General features: G+C 48.7%; 1 protein-coding gene across 2 annotated transcripts in view; it reads right to left on the bottom strand.

The window, feature by feature from the left end:
• LOC126519128 (uncharacterized) overlaps positions 1-18773 on the bottom strand; it is a 236007-nt gene extending 217234 nt beyond the window's left edge. Inside the window, exon 1 of one of the 2 annotated variants that reach the window (XR_008610022.2) lies at positions 18560-18747. Coding sequence is in view for 1 of the 2 variants with exons in the window: in XM_055065250.1 (XP_054921225.1) it covers positions 18560-18706 (147 nt within the window). In the remaining variant the exon portion in view is untranslated. Of the gene's footprint in view, positions 1-18559 lie in introns of both variants that reach the window. The other variant, XM_055065250.1, reaches the window with a different exon arrangement.
• Between the last annotated feature and the right edge of the window lie 1474 nt (positions 18774-20247).

The raw sequence follows: 20247 nt of genomic DNA, 5'->3' as shown, positions 1-20247 counted from the left end.
CCAATCGGCTGCAGAGATGTTGAACCCGGCGAGCGGCTTGCACCAATGGTCGACGTCACCGGTGACGAGGGACACCACGACGGTTTAGCAATTAACCGAGAATGCTCCCAGAAGAATCAGGAGGAGCATCCTCTTCTGGAAGGGCCCGTAACCGAAGCCTTCTTTGCAGTCAAACGACTCGCTTGTTCGCAGATCCACGCCTGCAAGTCGCTGTGGTAGAAAAAGGTCCATGGCCTGATGGTGAGTGAGATGCGGCTCTTCACATGGAGAAAACTTGCCCGAACTGCATCAGAAGACGAAATTCCAGGTGACAGCAATCTGGGTGCGGACCGGCATGGAGGAAGGCGACTTCTTCTTCTTCTTCTTCTTCTTATGCTTAAGCGCGCGCTTTTGATCTTGTCTCGCTGTGGCGTGTGGCAAATTTTAGTGAAGTGTTCAATGAAGTGTTCAACGAAGTGTTCAACGAAGTGTTCAATGAAGTGTTCAATGAAATCTTCAAGTCCAAAGACTTCGAGCCGCCACCTGAGGCCAAAACAACAAAAACTGCCGGACTATTCTTTAATAAAGTTTCTTCTTCTTGCGCAAAACAAACAGGGACGAAGAAAAGGAGCTTCTTTTCTTCATCCCTGTTTGTTCTGCACACGAAAGGCGTTTATTTTACATGCTTTACCTACATTTGTGCATGATTTCGTCTTATGCACCGTGTAAGCCCAACAAATACCTACATTTAGGCGCCACTTTGTTCACATCCTTAACTTCGTGCATTCCTTTCCTATTGGCATTACACTGGTCACAGGCTATGCGGAAATGCTCACAGGAACAAAGGTGAATTCGCACTATGAAGCGCGGAAGCAGCGATGCGAGATGTTTGTCAAGAGAATAATGGCGAGGATAGGTGCAAGCGCAGAGCATTGCGACACATTATTTCAGCACATTTACGCTCTTAAACCCCTTATGCCACTGTGGCACATAGTCATTCGGGAGGATTGGGCGGCCACACAACCATGGAGCGACGCATATCCAGTGTCCCAAGAGTGGCGTAGCCCAAATAAATGAAGTTACAGAAATTCATAGCAACTATGGAATACTACACTCCATTTCATTAAGAAAGTCGTGTGTCTTAAGATACCTAGGAGTACATTTTAATCATATATGTTATGCCGTGATATATGGTTTACTTGGAACATGAGGGACGCTTACAAGCACTGCATATTTATAACAACTGTGCAGTGCCCGGCACGACATCGATCTACCCAGCAACCACGGCAGAAGCCGGAAGGGAGTGGAGGATTAAGCAAAGGAAGCCGTACGAATGTTCCTTTCTCTTTCATAGTAATAAATGTTTAGAAATGCGAAATGCTCGAAGACATTATAAGAAAGTAATCCGTACGAATGTTCCTTTTCCTTCCATAGTAATGCATGTTAAGAAATGAAAAATGCTCTAAGACTTTGATCCTCTTACACTGCACACATCAGGGTAGAATAATTTTAGTTACTTCCAATGCATATACAGATTGATATAACATTGTTTTCAGCCGGTTGGCTGAAGGCTTATCATAACTTCTTTTCGTTTGGTGTAGTCCTACTTCTCATTTTAAAATCATGTAATGTTGGCGCACCATGCTCTCTTTCTATTTCATTGTTTGTCATGGAGCAGCTGTCTTGTGTTTTGAGTAAATAGTTGCCAGAAGTGTAGAACCGCCATATTTTCCGTTACCGTCATTCAGTAAATTGCCACATGTAAGTGCAGTGTTTTATCTTTTCGTCGATACGTGCGGTGTCCGGCCCAAAAATGCGAACCAGGAAGGCAGGTAAATCGAAGGTGGCGTGGGGAGGCGGTAGCTTAGTTGTCAGCCTACGCAGCTCGATATTGCACATTGTATCAGTGGCACGTTCGAATCCAGGTGGAACTCCTCGTGAAGAAAGCTTCCTGTGCACTCCCGTGATGGTGAAGCTCAGAATGAGGCGGCGGCCTGACGACAACGCTTGTCGACGGTGCGCCAAAATAAACCAGTTGGCACGGTCAACCAAGTTTTCAGAACTTCGCTGTTGCCACATTAAAGCACAGCGGGGTCTAGTGTTCCTGTTTGGACAGGATCAAGCAGTGTGCTTCTCGCTGCTAACCCGGACTATGATACGAGACAAGGGTTTAAGGATACCTCTTATCGCAATCATGAAAATAACCTATAAATCTGTGTCGACATCAGAATTTTCTGGCGTCTGCCTCCGTTTTCCTGAACGTATGAAAGTCATTTAGATAAAACGGTTGTGTGGAAGGTTCGGCTGCACTTCAAGAGAAACATAATCTGTTGATAAGATTGGTCTACAATGCCGATCACATTCACCAATGTGCAAGTAAATAATAATTACATTTATGGAATCTTCCAATGTAGTTCCTACTTTTTCTTTATAATAAGGAGGGGTGCCTACGGCCCATTAGAGAGACAAAAAAAACCCATAACGACAAATGCAACCCAGGATCGTGCATGAAGTCCGGTAAGGTTCAATTCGCAATGCAGTTTGCACTATATTTCATGTCTACCCCGTTTCCCACAGTTTCTGTTCTCGCAAAAAGAAGTCTACAAACAAAGGTAGCATCGCCAACGTTACACAGGAGAGACTGGGGTTGAAACTGGGACACAAGGCACTGCTATTTTTTGAGCATTTGATGCCTGTTGGAACTAAGAGAATCGTTTGAGCAGAGTTATGGGTCTTATAAATAAGTCATTAGTATAGTATTTTTGTCGGCGTCCTCAAAAACCCTTACTAGCTTACTCCATATCAGCTGTGTATTGTCTTGCTTCAGTATACTGCAGAAGTATCGTTCACACTCGATCGAGAGGTTTCTGTAAGAACTACGCTAAGTAAGACATCAGACAATCTCTAAGTTACACTCGAGTGATTTACATTGGTAAAAAAGCGTTCAAAAAAGCAATAACAGACGCGTAACTCGGTGTTACAGTGCCCATCATTCTACACGCTTTGCATTTGAATTTCTGTTTGTTGAAATATTTTTAGATGTCGGCAATTGAGAGGTGCTAAGCGACGAAAACACAAGAAAACGTGTACTGTATTGGTTTTATAGTAAACCCTCAATAAGGCCCCTTACGTATGGTAAGGTCGCAGGCGCACAACACGGATTCAGGGCACAACGAGGGCAACTGGCAAGTACAAACGGCTATGGTGATTAGCGGGCGATCCAAGTGTGACTATCGCACAAAGATTTTTGGTATTGCTGTTAAGCGCATAAGTGCGAATAAGTGTGTTCCTTTGTATGATTAGTCGGGGAAACACCGTCTCGAGCACCTAAATTACTATCAGAGGTCGCACCTAAAGCCAAAAGTATTTCCGGCGGAAAAGTTGTATGTTCGTGTCGAGAAAAATAAAAATTGATCACTAAAAAGTGGTGTCGTATAGCAAGGAGTTACACGCGAATGTCACCAAAGACATGGCCACGATTCTATCCCAATGATCAGTGGAAATGTACATCAACAGCATGTGGACCAGCGCGTGACTGAAACTTCGTTAGGAGCGCTGCTTGCTTGTGTTGTGTCTAGCACGAGTGAGGAGTCTCTGCGATGGGATTTGAGGGATACCAGCGAGAAAAAACCGCGATAGGGGGGGTCGAGCATCGCCATATTGAACATACGCGCCATGCTGAAGAAAGCCTGCGACATCAGCAGCACGTGTAGCCGTGAAGGCTTGAGTGGTAGCTTACCATTGGTCGTATTTGGTAGCCACCCAGACAGACACACACGTTGCGAAAATGAACGGAGGGAAAGGGCAGAGTGAGTTAAAAGCTGTCTTAATGAAAGCGCTCCTATGGTACCTCAACAAACTGAAGAAGACAATCAGCTTAAATGCATGACTTTTTCAAGTTCGGGACGAGTTCGTATGAGGCGACATAACGACACACAGAATAGCATGTACCAAGCCTAAAGAATCAGCTTGGTCGTATGCGTGCGTGACACGCCGCGGTGGCCTGTCGCCAAACCATCATGGAGTTTTGTGATGACCGCTTATCTTGTGTGCTCGCGCATAACAACTTCATATCAGAGGCATCAGGAGGACGTTTCTACGGTACAAGATCACAGGCTGCAAAAAAGCAGGCTTGCGAATGAAGGCGTCAGAAGTTTGAGTACTACGGCCCTTGTAGATGTTGTTGAAAAAGACGACGGCGTTTTTATTCTTTGTTTAGTGCTGAGGAAATGAGTTCAAGCTATATCGATCATTTGCATCAGAATGAGGGCGTGCTATGGCGAAAAGCGAAAACATTACATTTGAGGTTACCCTAGTACCCTGTGTACATTACACACGATTGGAAGAACCTGGCATTACGAAATAAACAGATGTCGAAAACGAGTTCACCTCTTAGTACAGTGTAGTAAAAAAGAAGCACCTTCGCAGTAAAGTTGTTGAGGGCGCAAAAAATGAATAGGACGGAAAAAACAGTATTGTAGGTATGTGGCAAACTGGATAGACCTTTAGCGTTTTGGAAACCGGTTAAAATTACTCCTGAAGGCACAAAGCAGAATGACTCAGTCGGCCACCAGAGTCTCGCAGTGATGAAATCCCGTAAGGATGCAATGACGCATGACTACGCGTGACTGTTTGACAGCAAATACCGACATTTTTTAGAAAATAATACGCTTCGGTATCGCGCTCGTTAATGGAGTAGATTAATTCGAAGTGGAATAAATGGATGCATTGTCCACGATAAACTTCACTTTAAACGGCTTCAGTCCCGTAGCCGTCGGATCATTGAGGACTTACGTGGGAGTGTGGCCGTGAAAAAAGGCTAGACTCGATGGTTAACTCAGTGAGGTGATGAAGAGAAAGAAGGCAGAAGGCTGCAGAAGGCCTGAAGAAAATGAATTTTTGAGTAGCGTGGCCCGGGGGCGTGCTATGGTTAGAACGTCTATGAAAAATTTACGCAGAAACCCTCTGGGAGTTGTCTAAGTGTACGTTACCATTCTGCCACTTGCTCATCTCCCCGCAGCCTGGTGTCATTATCAATGTTATGAAAATTGATCCGAACAGTATAAACGACAGCGCTGCAGCGACAGGGACCATCATCAACAGTGTTTAGCCGTACTTCAGTGTCAGCTGCATATGGCGCGGCCGCGTGGGCGCTATATTGTAAGCGGTCTGTGATGGGGACGCGGCACACCGAGTGTTGATAGCTTCGTTCGCGCTGCGTTCTCGCCGCTTAGTTCGCGTTGAAGCGAGAGGCAGCACGAAGGTCAATTCATTCGCTCCTGCGGGCCCTATCTTGAAAGCGAACGTCTTACGTGACGGACGGACGGAGCGAGGGACTGACGCATGCGTTTCCTCGTTAGGTAAAGAGGCATATAAATGCTTACGCATTTAATATCTCAATAATTATGAATGGAGGCCAACAAAAATGCGGGCGTCATGGCAAAGTTGTAACCGCTGGATATCTAAGGACAACTAAATTTGTCGGGTTAAAGATAAAAACTCAACGTTGACAGGGTGGCCGAATTTCGGGACAAAGAAGTTGACTATGGAAGGAGTTCAGCTGAAGCCATATGTGCGAAATAAGGTGAGAATATCGGCAGCCGTTGAACAGAGGCACCGTAGGTCTTGTAGCACAGGCTAGTGCCCGACAGCTGTAGAGTAACTGGCAAACTGCCCATAGGAGCGAGATGCCTGGTCCTCCGTTACATATCGAGACGGTGCTGAAGTTATGAACATGCACTCTAACACATGAGAGACACTGAACTCCATGACCCATTCTTCGCCGGCTGATACTGATCTTCACGCGATAAGGATGCGAACAAATTGTTTCCTCTGCCGAATCTCACCTTCCTCCAACTGCCAACATTCCATAGTTTTATTCTTGACAGTCGCTCAACTCGCGAGTGCAAGTAAATGTGACGAGTTGTGCACGTTGCCTTTGGGTATGTGGGCAAGCTTTGTGGTTTTCGATATATGCTAGTCTACATTGCGGCTACATTGTAAAGGTCGAACGGAAGCATGGCAGACAATGTGGAGAACAGACAGATCCCACGAATTACAGCCCAATCCTGTTAAATAGCCGTCTTTTTTAACATACCTGGATAACAATGAGGTTCCAGTAGTCTGAGACCTAACTGCATGTAATGTATCATACCCAAAGGTGTAACTGACCCGCTGGCCAGTAAATGTCACGTACTATTGTGAGCAGCTTCGGCCATAGCGTGCTAACGGATGGTGACACAGTTTGCACCATTCTTTTCTCGTGCCTTATGCGTCAAGCCGGAAAACCGACCTGTTCATGTGTCTAGCTAAAAAATTAACCACATCCTTACTCGGTTGGCAGCTGCCGCAGTAGCGGCAGCTGCCAACCGAGTAAGTTGGCACCTTAACGTTGGGGCACCTTAACGAAATCGATAGGTCAAAATCAAGAGCCGTTCGTAACGGCGTTTCATAGCCTTTGTGCGACATTCGGATGGTAATTTTACCAACAAATACGGAATACGTTCCGACTCAAGAAAAGCTGTCGCGGAGCGCTGCCGACGATTATCCTTGCAAGCTGATTTCCTAGTCTAAAAGGAATAGAACCGTGGCTGTCTTTCGGGAAGCCTCTGAATAGCTCGGAAATAGTCATCACTCTGTTTCCGCGAGTCGCGACTAAATGCTCTAAGCGTAAGTCATTTCGAGCCAGCAGGCGACTACTCTTTATCAGGAACAGAGATAACGCCTGTGGGACAAGCATTGGGGCGAAGTTCAGGCCGCAGGAATAGCTTCAAATTCTTTAATGTTTGTTTAGTTGACGTCATCACTAGGTCATCGCGGGAAAGTTTGCAAAGTTTAAGGTCAATACGCCACGTGGTGGCACCCATGCTAACTAAATTTTGATTGCCAAAAAAGGTGCATGTGATCACATGCCGATAGCGGCAGCAAGGTTTACCTTCGTCCAATTGAACTGTCTCCAAGCAAACAGACAAAGAATTTCTTCAAAAATTTCCCCGAACAGGCGTTTATTACGGCTTCAATGAACGTCTTTGGACGCGCTGACTAATAAGGTTTAAACGGCTTTTCTTCTCGTGGCTCGGCTCTCCAACGAATGCACTCAGAAAATATTGTCATAAGGGGTAACATCCTTTCTGTGTGTCCAATGGAGCATCATAGATGATCGTAAGAACTGTGACAGTGTTATAATGCTCATTATTTCCGTCTTTTTGCATTTCCACATATTTCTTACCCCTAATACCTATATCCCCATATTTCTTACTCCTGTGCAAGGTATGGCTAACGTGTCTCTGCATCTACCTTTCTCAATCTGCGAACACATAGTCATCACCATGGAGGAAGGAAAACTATAGGAGGGGCATTGCGTCTCGCAGCCAGCCTTGGCAAGCGAACACCCGACCTTTGCGTTGAGATCACGGAGCCAGAATCAAGATTTCCTGAGACGTTTGGTTCCCAGTAGCTATGCCAGCAGTTTTTATTCGGTGCTTGCTTGTTCCGCTGGCCTGCTGTGGCTCTGCGTGCAGCCAGAGCAGTAACACAAAAAGCAACCAAGCACTTTGACGTGCGATCACGTGTTGGGCCTTCAAGTTTGGATTAAATCGGGTTGCGGTATACTCCCTTCTATCTCTTTCCTACCTACATGGTGATCACCGACAACGGGCTTTGGACTAGCCCTGTCATGATTGCGAAGCCATGTGAAAGACAAAAACATAGACATTGATGAGATTCATTATTTATTCCTGGAAGTTGGAGCTATCAATATATATTTTCTTCTCTGTGACAACGCAAGAGAAAAAAGTTTAAAGCACATTAGCGACTTTTCTTTCAATAAGCAGTAATGAAAAAAGAGGACCCCGTCTAAGGGCACGCGAGAACGGACAGAACCAAAAGCGCGCGCTCAAGAAGAAGAAAAAAGACGCCTTCCTTGCTGTCGGTTCGTACAGATAGCTCTCGTCTCAAGTCTTCACATATAGTTCGTTCAAGCCTTGTAAACCTCAAGTGCCGCCATTTACAACCAAGCCATGGACCTCTTTCTACCACAGCGGCTGGCCGGCGTTGATCTACGAACAAGCGAATCATTTGACAGCGAAGAAGGCTTCGGCCACGGGCCTTTCCAGAAGAGGACGCTCCTTCTGATTCTTCTGGGAGTCTTTTCGATTACTAGCCAAACCACCTTGGTGCCCCTCTTCACCGGTGACGTCGACCATTGGTGCAAGCCGCTCGCCGGGTTCAACATCTCTGCAGCCGATTGGAAGAATATTGCCATACCGACAGAGGCCGACGGACGCTTCAGCCGCTGCCGCGTTTACGAACGCTGCAAGCCCCCCGCTGACCCCAGCAGTCCCATTGAAGATATGAAGATTGGCGCTGGTCCTGCCGAGGCCGGCTGGTGGTACAGCAGATGCTTCCTCGGCGAGCGTGAGCTCGACGACACCAACGACACACTCGATGCGCCCTGTGAAGAGTGGGACTACGACGTTCGGACGGCCGAGACCAGTGCGGCCAGTTATTGGAACATGGTGTGCCACCGACGTTTGCTGCCGGCAGCCCTTGTCACCCTGCAGAATACCGGTTCTGCAATTTTGCCTATTCTGCTAGGAGCCTTCGTGGACTACGTCGGCATGAGAGCCATGCTCGTGGGCTCCGCCGTGGCGGTGGTGACATGGACGGTGTGGACCATGGTGGCGACAAGTTACGTGAGTTACGCTGTGGCACGTTTCTTCACCGGGGGCAGCGTCGTCGTATACGCGGTTTTTGCATTCCTGATTCCATTCGAGATCATGACGCACACGCACAGGCCGCACCAGGCCCTGTTCCTGGCGGTTGTCAGTGCGGCGATAGGCAAGGTTTGGCAAGCGATCGTCACATCTATGGTCGTCGACTGGCGTCTGAAGCAGGGCATCATCCTCGCTCCGACGGCTTTTCTTCTCCCTGCTTTGTCTGCAGCACGAGAGTCTCGCCGCTGGCTTGTCGCGAAAGGAAGGCTGGACGCGGCAGAAGCAGTCATGATGCAGGCTGCCAAGACGAACAACTTCCCGCTTGCGGCCACCGCCTGTCTCGTGCGAAAACTCAGGGAACAGGTCGAGAAACGCACGGGTCAGGAAGGCGCAGACAAGGACGACTTGATCGACTGCCACTCCCTCCGACGTCGAGCGTTGGCCATGTTCTCTGTCTGCTTCTGCATATCGTTCGTCTTTCACGTCAGTGCTTTCTCGACGGCGCGTTTGGGGGAATTCTGGATCCCTGGCCTCACGGTGGTCGTCACGCTGTTGACGTACGCGGTCATGCACTTCTTGATGACCGGCGTCGCCCTTATTACGGTCCTTACCAGTTGCTTCCTGCTGACGGGCATTATCCAATGCGCGCTGAGTATCACCGCCGGCGCCAGACTCGGCACTACCACCAAGGTCTTGCTCGTGCTATCCCAGGGCGCGTCAAATGTGATTTCCATCCACTGTCACACATACGTGCTCGAGTTGTTCCCGTCGGCCGTGCGGGGAGGCGCAATCTGTTGGGCGCTTGCCAGTTCACGCCTCGGGGCCATGTGCGCGTCCTTCACTTTCGCGCTGAAGCCTATCGGACACGAAGACATACTCTTTGCCGTGACCGGACTGTTCATGTTCGCCTGTCTGCGTGTCATCCGTGCCCTGCCACGCAATACGGTGGTGGAGGAAGCGAAAATCGTGACCAGGCTAGCTTCGGACTCCACCAGAATGGCTGTGGACCACATGAAGCGGACCCTAGTTCGGCAGACTCCAGGAAAGGCGCTCAAGAGTTCAAGCTCGGAGAGCTCCAAGACATCCGGCAGGAAGAGCCGAAAAAGCCGTGCCAGCAGCATTCCTGGCAGTACTAAGAGATCCCGTAACTTTTGCACCGACCAGGTGCAGAAGTGACAAGCAGCACGGCGATTGTGCGCACCCCATTGGTGGTGTCGTCTTCTCGAACTTTACGAAGCTACCTCTAATATGCTCGCATCAGTTTTAAGGTAGCCTTGAATCTATGCTTTCAGAAAGTAGCAGTTATTCTCAATTTTCGTATTTTTCATGCATCGGTATGTTTATTACGTATCTCATTCGTTTAAATGCATGCAATATAAAGTTTTGTAATTATAGCCAATGTGTCCAAGCTCTGAAAGATGCCGTCCATACTTCTCCTTAATATAATACCATGTGTTCTTTTTAAAGAGACCGTTTCTTTCTTTCTCTCCGTGAGACCACCACTACAGTTTGTCACTGAATTACAGGCGCAGTGGGAAATGTGGGAGGCAGCCCATTTTGAGCACGTTCTACCAATTTCTAACACATGTCCGCAACATAAACCGCCTTTTTGACTACGCCTCACATGTAGTGTAGACTGCGTCGTACTCCGCACTCCATACTCCCCCTGCCCCCCTGTTCTGAAGTCCTTGAGGAGCGCGATTAGCATCCTGTTCGTATCTAACCTCTTTGACATACCTGTGACCCAAGTTAGCTACTAGCTTGAGCCACTGGGTATGTGCCAGAATAAACTTGCTGATGGCTGCTGCCTGTCTTATTAGACAACTTGGGTCACTGGGTATACGACAGTGTCATGCGCTCATTCTTGGCCAATCTCACAGAATTAGTGCGTCAAGACGACGCAAGGAACGTGTAGCATTATACCCTTATAGTAAATCGAAAGCATGCCATCGAAGTCGAGCGCGTCCGCTAAATGATTCGCCATTCCACTATTCATTAGGGCAATTCATTCAATGGATATGTCGCTCATGGGGATGCCGTGCCTTCGACCACTGCTGGTGGTGAACCAACAAGACACTTCATCTTAAAATGTACCTCTGTGTAGATATGTGTCTATAAAGAAAATGTATGCGAAGAAATGTATATAGAGCAATTAAAGACAGCTCTTCAATAAACTCAACAAACACTACACAATTTTGCCTAACACGACTTTCCCTATAGCATTACTTCCATCATCATAATCTCAATAATCGTCATAACGAATGAAGCTATAGCGATTGAGATGCGTGAATAAAATATAACATGGAAACATATTTATTGGGAATAAAATAAGTCAATCAATATTCACCATAACTTATAAAACATTTCATCAATTACACAGCAATCGTAAGATAGATTGCTATAGTCGCACTAACGTCGCCACCCTTTGTCCAGGGTTCCACTTGTGTTGTTTCTCAGACACTTCTAGGCGTATGGGCACATGGTAGCAGGGTGACCCTTCCTCTGTAGGGGGTAATCGAAGGTTAGAGGCAGGTGTGTGGGAAGGGGGATGGCGTACTCTCAGGATATTACGCGAGGGGCACTCAGGCCAAGGTTGTCCATGAATGCAGCAGAGACGGATCCAACCAGTGCATCAGTCGCCGCCTTCAACAAGAGAGCGACGACTTCTCTAACACTCGGCACGTGAACCTGAATTTCGCGCTGTCAGAGCGGTAATTGTTCTCGGTGAAGCGGCGGTAGTGTTGTCAGGTTCATCTGAGGATCGGAACGCTGGGTGCTTGGAAGTCCTCTAGGGCCGGCCCGCCGAGGTTAATTGCGCACCGGAGTATCGGAAGGCGTAGTAGTAAATAGCGTAGCTGCTGGAGCCAACGTGTAACGTCAAGTTGTAAAAAACGCTAATAAATGTTCTGTAATTTCTCCATAAACGCGATTCGTGCGTAGTAATCACCACAGAAGGTTTTGTACATGTTCTTTTTCATATAAAGAGAGGTAAAGATTTTGCTTGCATGTTATGGCTCGTTCCGGTGTCAACAGCGCTGTCGTTTTTGATACGTTTACCCGTACTACAGTATAATACATCTGGGATGACATATCTCCGCCAGGCCGAAACTCTTCCATTTACGGCAGTCAGTAAACGCTCGCCATAAACGGGCATGCGTCCTTTGCGGCGCTTCAATGTTAGGGTGCACATACTGCGCGCTGCTGCCTATTTAATAAACAGCCCAGTTTCGGTGGCCGAAGCGAAAGCACGTAGCCCGTTCGTATATGGTGATCCCGGCACGCAAGACTTGGAAGCTGCTGCTGACATTTTTTTTTTTTTGCCTTTTCTCCACGAGTGACGCCCGAACAAGGGGAAAGGAACAGCAACCAAATCGCTGGTACATTTCGTTTTCCCGCTACGAGCTTGCGAGCACAAAACCCAGCGCCGTAAAACGCCACAGTGAAGACCGAACGCGTTCGCCGAGCGAGTGAATGAGTGAAAACTTTTATTGAGTCTTTTAAGAGTTTCGCGGTTACGACGTCTCCGTCGTCTTGGCGCTGGCGACTTGAGACTTCTCTTCATCCAGGGTGGGCCCCTATGCCAAGGTTCCACTGAGTCGTGCTGCATCGCTCGCGTGCTACCCTAGGGCCCTTTGGGCCGTGAGCTCGCTGCTGGTGAGCCGACACTCCCATTGCTCCGCACTCGGGTGTTCGTGTTTGTGGAATGCTTTGTTGCGCTCGCACTCCCAGGTGATGTGGTAGAGGGTAGAAAGCACACCCAAACGTCATAACCATCTTCAGGCTTCTTGCTGCAGTTATATCCTCAACAGCGCGACACAGCCCTATCACAGAGAGCAGGAAACAGCGTACAACGCTCGCTGCGCCGAGCTAAGGGGCCGAGCCATCCGAGCTAAGCAGAAAAATGGAGCGAACTAAAAAGAAAAACACAACCAAAACGCAAGAGCCACACGTTTCCAAGGCGACGGCAGGGAGACCAATCGTCGTGCAGAAAAACAGGGGCAAAACGGCTGCCGCGGGGGGGAAGCGTGGCGGCGGGAGAGTTCAAAGTTTGGCGGCGGTACTTTCAAATTGTCAAGGGACTTTACTTCCAGGTTTCTGCAACGAAATATAAGCGCCGAAGAGAGTGGACGAAAAACGCCGCCGCGGTAGCTCAACTGGTGGAGCATCGCACGGGAAATGCGAAGGTTGTGGGATCGTTCCCCACCTGCGGGAAGTTTTTTTTTTTTTTCATCCACTTTCATTCCCATTATGTTATCGTTTCTTTATTTCATTTATTAACACAAGTAATTTCCCTATGTTGTCCTTGGTGTCAGTGCTTGTTGGCGTTTTATGATATGACTAATAAAAATCGGGCCCCTCGGTTAACCCCTTTCTTCTCGTTTATGTAGGACTGTCAGTCATTCCAATTAGTGCTGAATAAGCTTTTGTGAAGGCCACTCCCGAGCGCAACCAACACCGAAGAGATGCTTCGCGTCGGTGCAGTCCAGCTGTAGGTCCGATTTGCAGCGAATGGTTTAATCTGTGCAGTGTGGTGCACCTTCTATGTGCGGTATCATACACAGCTAACGAGAGTGTGCGTGCTAGAATGCGAAGGTGTCGCACAGGATCTGTGCCTGGTATTCGTTTAAATAAGCTCATCATCATTTTCATCATCCTATTTTGTGTCCACTGCCAGGACGAAGGCCTCTCCCTGCGATCTCCAATTACCCCTGTCCTCCGCCAAGCGATACCAAATAGCACCCGCAAATTTCCTAATTTCGTCGCACCACCTAGTCTTCTGCCGTCCTCTACTGCGCTTCCCTTCTCTTGGTGTCGACTCTGTCACCTTAATGGTCCAACGGTTATCTACTCTGCGCCTTACAAGACCTGCCCAGCGCCATTTATTTCTCTCTTAATGTTTTAGAATGTCGTCTATACCCGTTTGCTCTCTGATCCAAACCGCTCTCTTTCTGTCTCTTAATGTTATGCCTAGCATTCTTCGTGCCATCGCTCTTTGAGTTGTCCTTAACTTGTTCTCAAGCTTCTTTGTCAGTCTCCAAGACTCTGCCTCATATGTCAGCACCGGTAAAATGCACTGATATTATACCTTCCTTTTCAATGACAACGGTAAGCTCCCAGTCAGGAGCTCACGATATCTGCCGTATGCGATCCAACCCATTTTTATTCTTCTCTGTATTTCCTTCTCATGGTCAGCGTTCCCTGTCATTAGTTGACCAACGTAAAAATACAGACGCCCAAATCTTTAGCTGGTGTGCGGGAGCAGCGACTTTTCCGGGCGTCAGCGCCGTATGACGGGTCGAGGCTGGAAACAGCCTAGCAGACGATGGGCCCAGCTGAGCGCGCTTTGGCCGCATGCGCTTAGCCTCAGACTGTTTCCAGCCTCGCCCCGTCATACGGCGCTAACGCCCGGAAAAGTCGCTGCTCCCGCACACCAGCTAAAGATTTGGGCGCCTGTACTCCTTCACAGACTCTAGAGGTTGGCTTGCGATCTTGAACCCTTGTTCCCTTACCAGTTTATCTATCATTATCTTTGTTCTTCTGCATAATGATATTCAACCCCACTCTACACTGTCCCTGTTAACTTACTCAATCATTTGTTGCAAATCGTCCGCAGTGTTGCTGAATAGAACAAAGTCATCGGCAAACTGAAGGTTGCTGAAGTATTCGCCGTCGATCCTTACTCCTAAACCTTCCCAGTTTTATAGCTTGAATACTTCTTCGAAGCACGCAGTGAATAGCATTGGAGAGATTGTCTCTCCATGTCTATCATGGTCTTTTTCTCTCAAGTGAAGGATAAGTTCCACAATTTCTCACCTCAGTTGGTCATTGTAGTGGCCGCACGTCTACCGATAACCTACACGTGCGCTACTGCGACACGCCCCTTTGATAAGAGCTTATATACCGCGGCGTATCCGGCGCACTTCTTCCCAGCTTATCACAGCCGGCGGCCCTGCTGTGCTAGCGCTCGCCAGTCACCTTGTCAATGGAATAAAGCAATTCCCTTTGCGTACTGTCCTTGCAACCGCCTGGTTCCTGCCTGCCTGGAAGAACACCACATAATGGCGACGAGGATCCACGCATCGACAGCGGGACCCTGCAGCTAAGTTGAGAGTCTCTTCTTCGGAACCGACAATACTGCGAAATGGCCTCGCAGCTGGGACAGATGGAACCTTTTGACGACTCGACCAGTGACTGGACGTCGTACGACGAGCGACTCGCATCGTATCTGATGGCAAACAAGGTTCCAGTCGACCATCAAGTCGACGTTTTCGTGAGCCTCATCGGCCCGAAAACCTACCAGCTGTTAAAGTCTTTGACTGCTCCCGATACGCCTACATCGAAGTCGTTAAGCGAGTTGAGGGAAGTTTTGAGCAAACACCTGTCGCCAAAGCCATCCGTTATTGCCGAGAGAGCCAAGTTTTATCGCGCCGTGCAGGGCGAGACGCAGACGATAGCTCAGTTTGTGGAAGAGATACGCAGGCTAGCTCAAACCTGCGATTTCGGTTCTTTTCTCGACGATGAGTTTCGCGACAAGTTTGTGTGTGGCATGCGGCGAATAGATATCCAGAGACAGCTGTTCGTCGAGGACAAGCACTTAACTTTCCAGAATGCAGTTGGCCGTGCTCTGGCGTCCGTGGCCGCAATGAACAATGCAGTGACAGCCCATGATTTATCAGACAGCGGTGGCCTAGTTCACCGAATGCAGAGCGGAAAGCAGAAGAATAAGTACGCAAGTAAACGTGCCAAATCCCAGCAGTGTTATCGCTATGGTTCTTTTAAGCACGATGCGCAAGCGTGTCCGCACGTACGAGCTACTTGCTTCGAATGTAACCGGCAGGGGCACATACGCAGAATGTGCAGAGCAAGAGCGGAACCAAAAAACAAGAAGCAGTGTATGCGCACGCTTGAGTGGAAGACCCAGCACGACTTCACTAAGCTCAACAGTGTCGACGTGTCACGAACGGCACCCATAATGGTAGGCGTAAATGTAGAAGAAACTACCGTAAACATAGAGCTCGACACTGGAGCAGCAGTATCGGTCATGTCGCACCATCAGGTTAAAGTGTACTTTCCTGGTGTTGGTTTGCAACCAACAAAGATGCAACTGAAGACGAACACAGGGGAAACCGTAAAGCCTATAGGAGTAATGGATGTGCTGGTCCGCCACAATAACCAAGAGGCACGATTGCCGCTTTACATCGTTCCGCAAGGCGGCATACCGCTCTTAGGTCGCAACTGGCTACAGCATATCAGGCTAGACTGGGGTGGCATTCGAGGTCTTTGCAAGGTGTCCACTGCGTCAGGCAGTCCACCTGCAGCACTAGAAACGCTGCTACGGAAAAACGAAGACCTGTTTAAGGATGAGTTAGGGACCATACAAGGAGAGCAGGCAAGCCTCAAGTTTAAGGATGACCAAGTGCCTCGTTTTCTAAAAGCACGGGGTGTGCCTTTCGCTTTTGTAAAAAGGGTAGAGGCTGAATTGGAAAAGCTCGAGAAGTTGAGAATCATTTCTCGTGTCACCAGTAGCAAGTATTCTACGCCAATTGTTCCCGTAGTAAAGAGCGACGGGTCGATTAGAATCTGTGGAGATTACAAACTCACGCTGAACCCAATCCTAGATGTAGAAACTTAGCCGCTTCCAAAGCTGGGTGAGCTTTTGGCAGCATTAGCTGGCGGTCAGAAATTCTCCAAAATTGATTTAAGTCGGGCTTATCAGCAAGTCGAAATGGACGAAGAATCCAAAGCATACCTGACCTTGAACACGTCCAAGGCCTTACATGTTGTTAACCGCTTGCCTTTTGGCATCGCCTCAGTGCCGGCGATCTTTCAGAAGATCATGGATAATATTCTGAAGGGCCTTGACGGAGTTACTTGTTACATCGATGACATCATGGTCACCGGAAAGACTGAACAGGAGCACCTAAAGAATTTGGAGGCGGTATTGAGACAGTTATCAGACAGAGGCATCAGGGTAAAGAAAGAAAAATGCGAGTTTTTCAAAGACAAGTTGCAGTACATGGGACATGTCATTAGCGCGCACGGAATTGAACCGGCAACTGACAAGCTAGAAGCCATCGCAAAGGCTCCGCGTTCCACGGACAAGCAGCAATTGCATTCACTGTTGGGCTTGATAAACTACTATGGAAAGTTTGTTCCTAACCTGTCAAACGTCGTTTTACCCCTAAACAGATTACTGCGACTCGATGTTCCCTGGGCCTGGAGTGACGAGTGCGAAACAGCCTTCTCGCATATCAAGCAGCTGCTGTCGCAGCCACCGGTTCTCGCTCACTACGACCCCAGTGCGCCCCTGCAACTGTCGTGTGATGCATCGGCATACGGTATAGGAGCTCTCATCTCTCATGTGGAGCCAAATGGTCAGTGCCATCCGGTTGCGTACGCATCACGTACCTTATCTTCAGTGGAGGTCAATTATAGTCAGCTGGAAAAAGAGGCGCTCGTACTAGTTTTCGCCGTCAAACGTTTCCACTACTATCTTTTCGGCCGTTCATTTGTTCTCGTTACTGACCACAAACCCTTGCAGACAATTTTCGGTCCCAAGATAGGAATACCAACTGTTGACGCAGCTAGACAGCAACGCTGTGCTTTAGTTCTGTCTGCTTACAATTTTACTTTGAAGTATAAGCCATCGAGTCAAAACGCCGAAACAGATTGCTTATCTCGATTGCCTCTGCCAAGTGAAAGTGAAGAATGCTCGGATGACCAGTTTTATCTCCTACGCATGCAGTCCTTGCCAATTAACTGTCGCGATGTGGCACGCGAAACGGCCCGAGAACCGATTCTAAAGATAGTCATGCAGCACGTAATGAACGGTTGGCCTGAGACCATCGTGAGTGAAGAAATTAAGCCGTTTTTTCACAGACGCTGTGAACTTTCTGCACAGCTAGGGTGTCTTCTTCTTGGAATGCGTGTCGTTATTCCTCGGAAACACCAGTCGCAGATGCTCGAAGAATTGCACCAGGGACATCCTGGAATTGTTCGGATGAAAGAACTAGCACGTAGTTACGTGTGGTGGCCAGGCATCGATCGCGACATTGAGACTCAAGTGCGTTCTTGCAACCCCTGTTTAACTCAACGCGCGATGCCTTGCCCGGCTCCTTTGCACCCGTGGGCATGGCCAACCAGACCATGGGAACGTCTGCATATAGATTTTGCAGGACCTTTCAAGGGCGCCATGTTCCTGGATGTGGTCGACGCTCACTCCAAGTGGCCGGAGGTGTGCCAAATGCGAGACACGTCCGCGGAAAACACAGTAAACCGTCTCCACGGAATCTTCTGCAGGCTTGGTTACCCTGAAGTTGTGGTATCTGACAATGGACCGCAGTTCATCTCAGCTGTGTTTTCAAACTACCTTCAGAGCATTGGCACGCGCCATGTAAGGACGTCAGCCTACCATCCGAGCAGTAATGGACAAGCTGAACGATTTGTCCAAACTTTGAAAGCGGCACTGCGGAAAAGTACTGCCGCGAGCTTAGGCACCACGTTGGAAGAGTTTTTGTTGTCTTACAGGAACACTCCACATGCCAACACGGGCGAGGCGCCGGCCACTCTCCTGCTACAGCGTAGACTCCGCACCCGTCTAGATGCCGTCAAGCCCTCGCTGCAGCAGAAGGTTTCGACGCGGCAGTTCGTCGAGACAGTGCGTCGCAAGCAGCGCGCACGTGAATTCGCTGTGGGTGAAAGTGTTCTTGTGCGAAATTTCCGACGCGGTGCAAAGTGGTTGCCTGGAATTGTGTTAGGGCGGACTGGATCTGTTTCATACAGAGTTCATGTGGAGACCGGTGGAGGTGTGTTTGCCTGGAAGCGCCACCAGAACCACATAATTCAAGCCAGGGATATGGACTTACCGTACATCCCTGAACAGCGAGACGACCCCGAGCAGCCGCGACCCGACAGCCGCGACCCGGTGCAGCCAGCTTCGTCTTCTCTTCCAGCCACGGCAGAGCGGCGTTATCCTGCAAGGCAGCGGCGCCCTCCAGACCGCTATGTGCCATGAACTACTTTTTGTTTCAGTGTATGCGGCCGAACTACAATAAGAAGGGGGGAGTGTAGTGACTGCACGTCTACCGATAACCTACACGTGCGCTACTGCGACACGCCCCATTGATAAGAGCTTATATACCGCGGCGCTGAGCGTATCCGGCGCACTTCTTCCCAGCTTATCACAGCCGGCGGCCCAGCTGTGCTGGGGCTCGAAAGTCACCTTGTCAATGGAATAAAGCAATTCCCTTTGCGTACTGTCCCTGCAACCGCCTGGTTCCTGCCTGCCTGGAAGAACACCACAGTCATGAGTTCCATGTCGGAGAAACGACTCCAAACATTGTAAGGCGGGCCTTGAACCGCAGATGACTGTCAATTTACCATAACTCTATCTATTAATCTCATGAAGTGCACTGCGGAGAGCCGCGAGCTCTGTATCTGTAGACGTAGTGATACGAGAAGTCTTGAACTATTCTGTTGTTCACCTGGTTTGTATAGTTTACAGCACCACTGCAACTGGTTGATGTAGTTAAGCTGTCGGTATAGACGTGTGTGCAGTCGCTGCATTTCTCGTACAAGAGGAGTAAGCTTAGTTGCTTGAAGGCGGATGACGGCAAGTTAGACTTTCTCTGAAGTCTCGGCATTGTAAGGTTTACTGCAGTGCGGATCACACACCATGGAGGAATTGAAGGCCTTGCCGCAGTTGCGTACCCTGACGTAAGAGAGGCACGTTGCGCGAAGAAAGTGGCACTGTAGAACAATCGTCGGGAAGGGAAATTCTTCTTTTGCGCCCTGTGGGCACGCTAGCGACCGTTGGCAAAGCGTCAGTGATCGCAAACCGTCGTTCATGGCAACTGCGCTGTCCGATCAATGCGGTAGAGATATATACACTGAAAAGTTGTTCAACTTTAGGCACGCGCGTTTTATATAAAACGAATTTTACAATTCTCTCTCGCGCAAACCAAAGCACCGCTTCAGTGGAAGCAAATCTGCGAGCCGACAATAATTCAAGCTGCAGCAGCTTCTCGAACAATTTTACCTTTTACAAAAAGGTTTTGTCGCTTTCCACGCGGTTTGCTTATTCTGCCGCCCTTCGACTGGTCTTACTAGAACAGAGGACTCTGCTAGCACAAAAGTTGTGCCATTATGACGTGGCTCATTGCACACCACCACGTAAAACGAGAGGACACCACCGATATCCTCCGATTACGGAGCCGATGGATGAAACGCACGCTCGCTTCTCACTAGCGCCGCATTGCGATGTTAGTGGCACCGAAGAAAAAAAAAGTCGGCATTGCGTCTGTGAAGTTAGCTTCTCCGTGGCACGGCAGAACATTTGACGTCCTTTTGGACTACGCGATGGCGATCGGCGAGTAGTGATGTCTAGACGTTAGCCAAAATAACAAATGAGGCAATGCAGGGAGATAGGGGTTGGGTCTCCTTTGGAGTGAGAAAAGCGCAGAGCAAAATTAGTTTTCAGGAAACGCGGGAACACTGGTGAACATTAATCGGCGGCTAGGGCGAACAAAATATGTGTACCTCAAAAGCGGACTCA

Source organism: Dermacentor andersoni, chromosome 10 (assembly GCF_023375885.2).
Source record: "Dermacentor andersoni chromosome 10, qqDerAnde1_hic_scaffold, whole genome shotgun sequence".
NCBI lineage: Eukaryota > Metazoa > Arthropoda > Arachnida > Ixodida > Ixodidae > Dermacentor > Dermacentor andersoni.
This window is presented reverse-complemented; position numbering and strand designations above follow the sequence as displayed.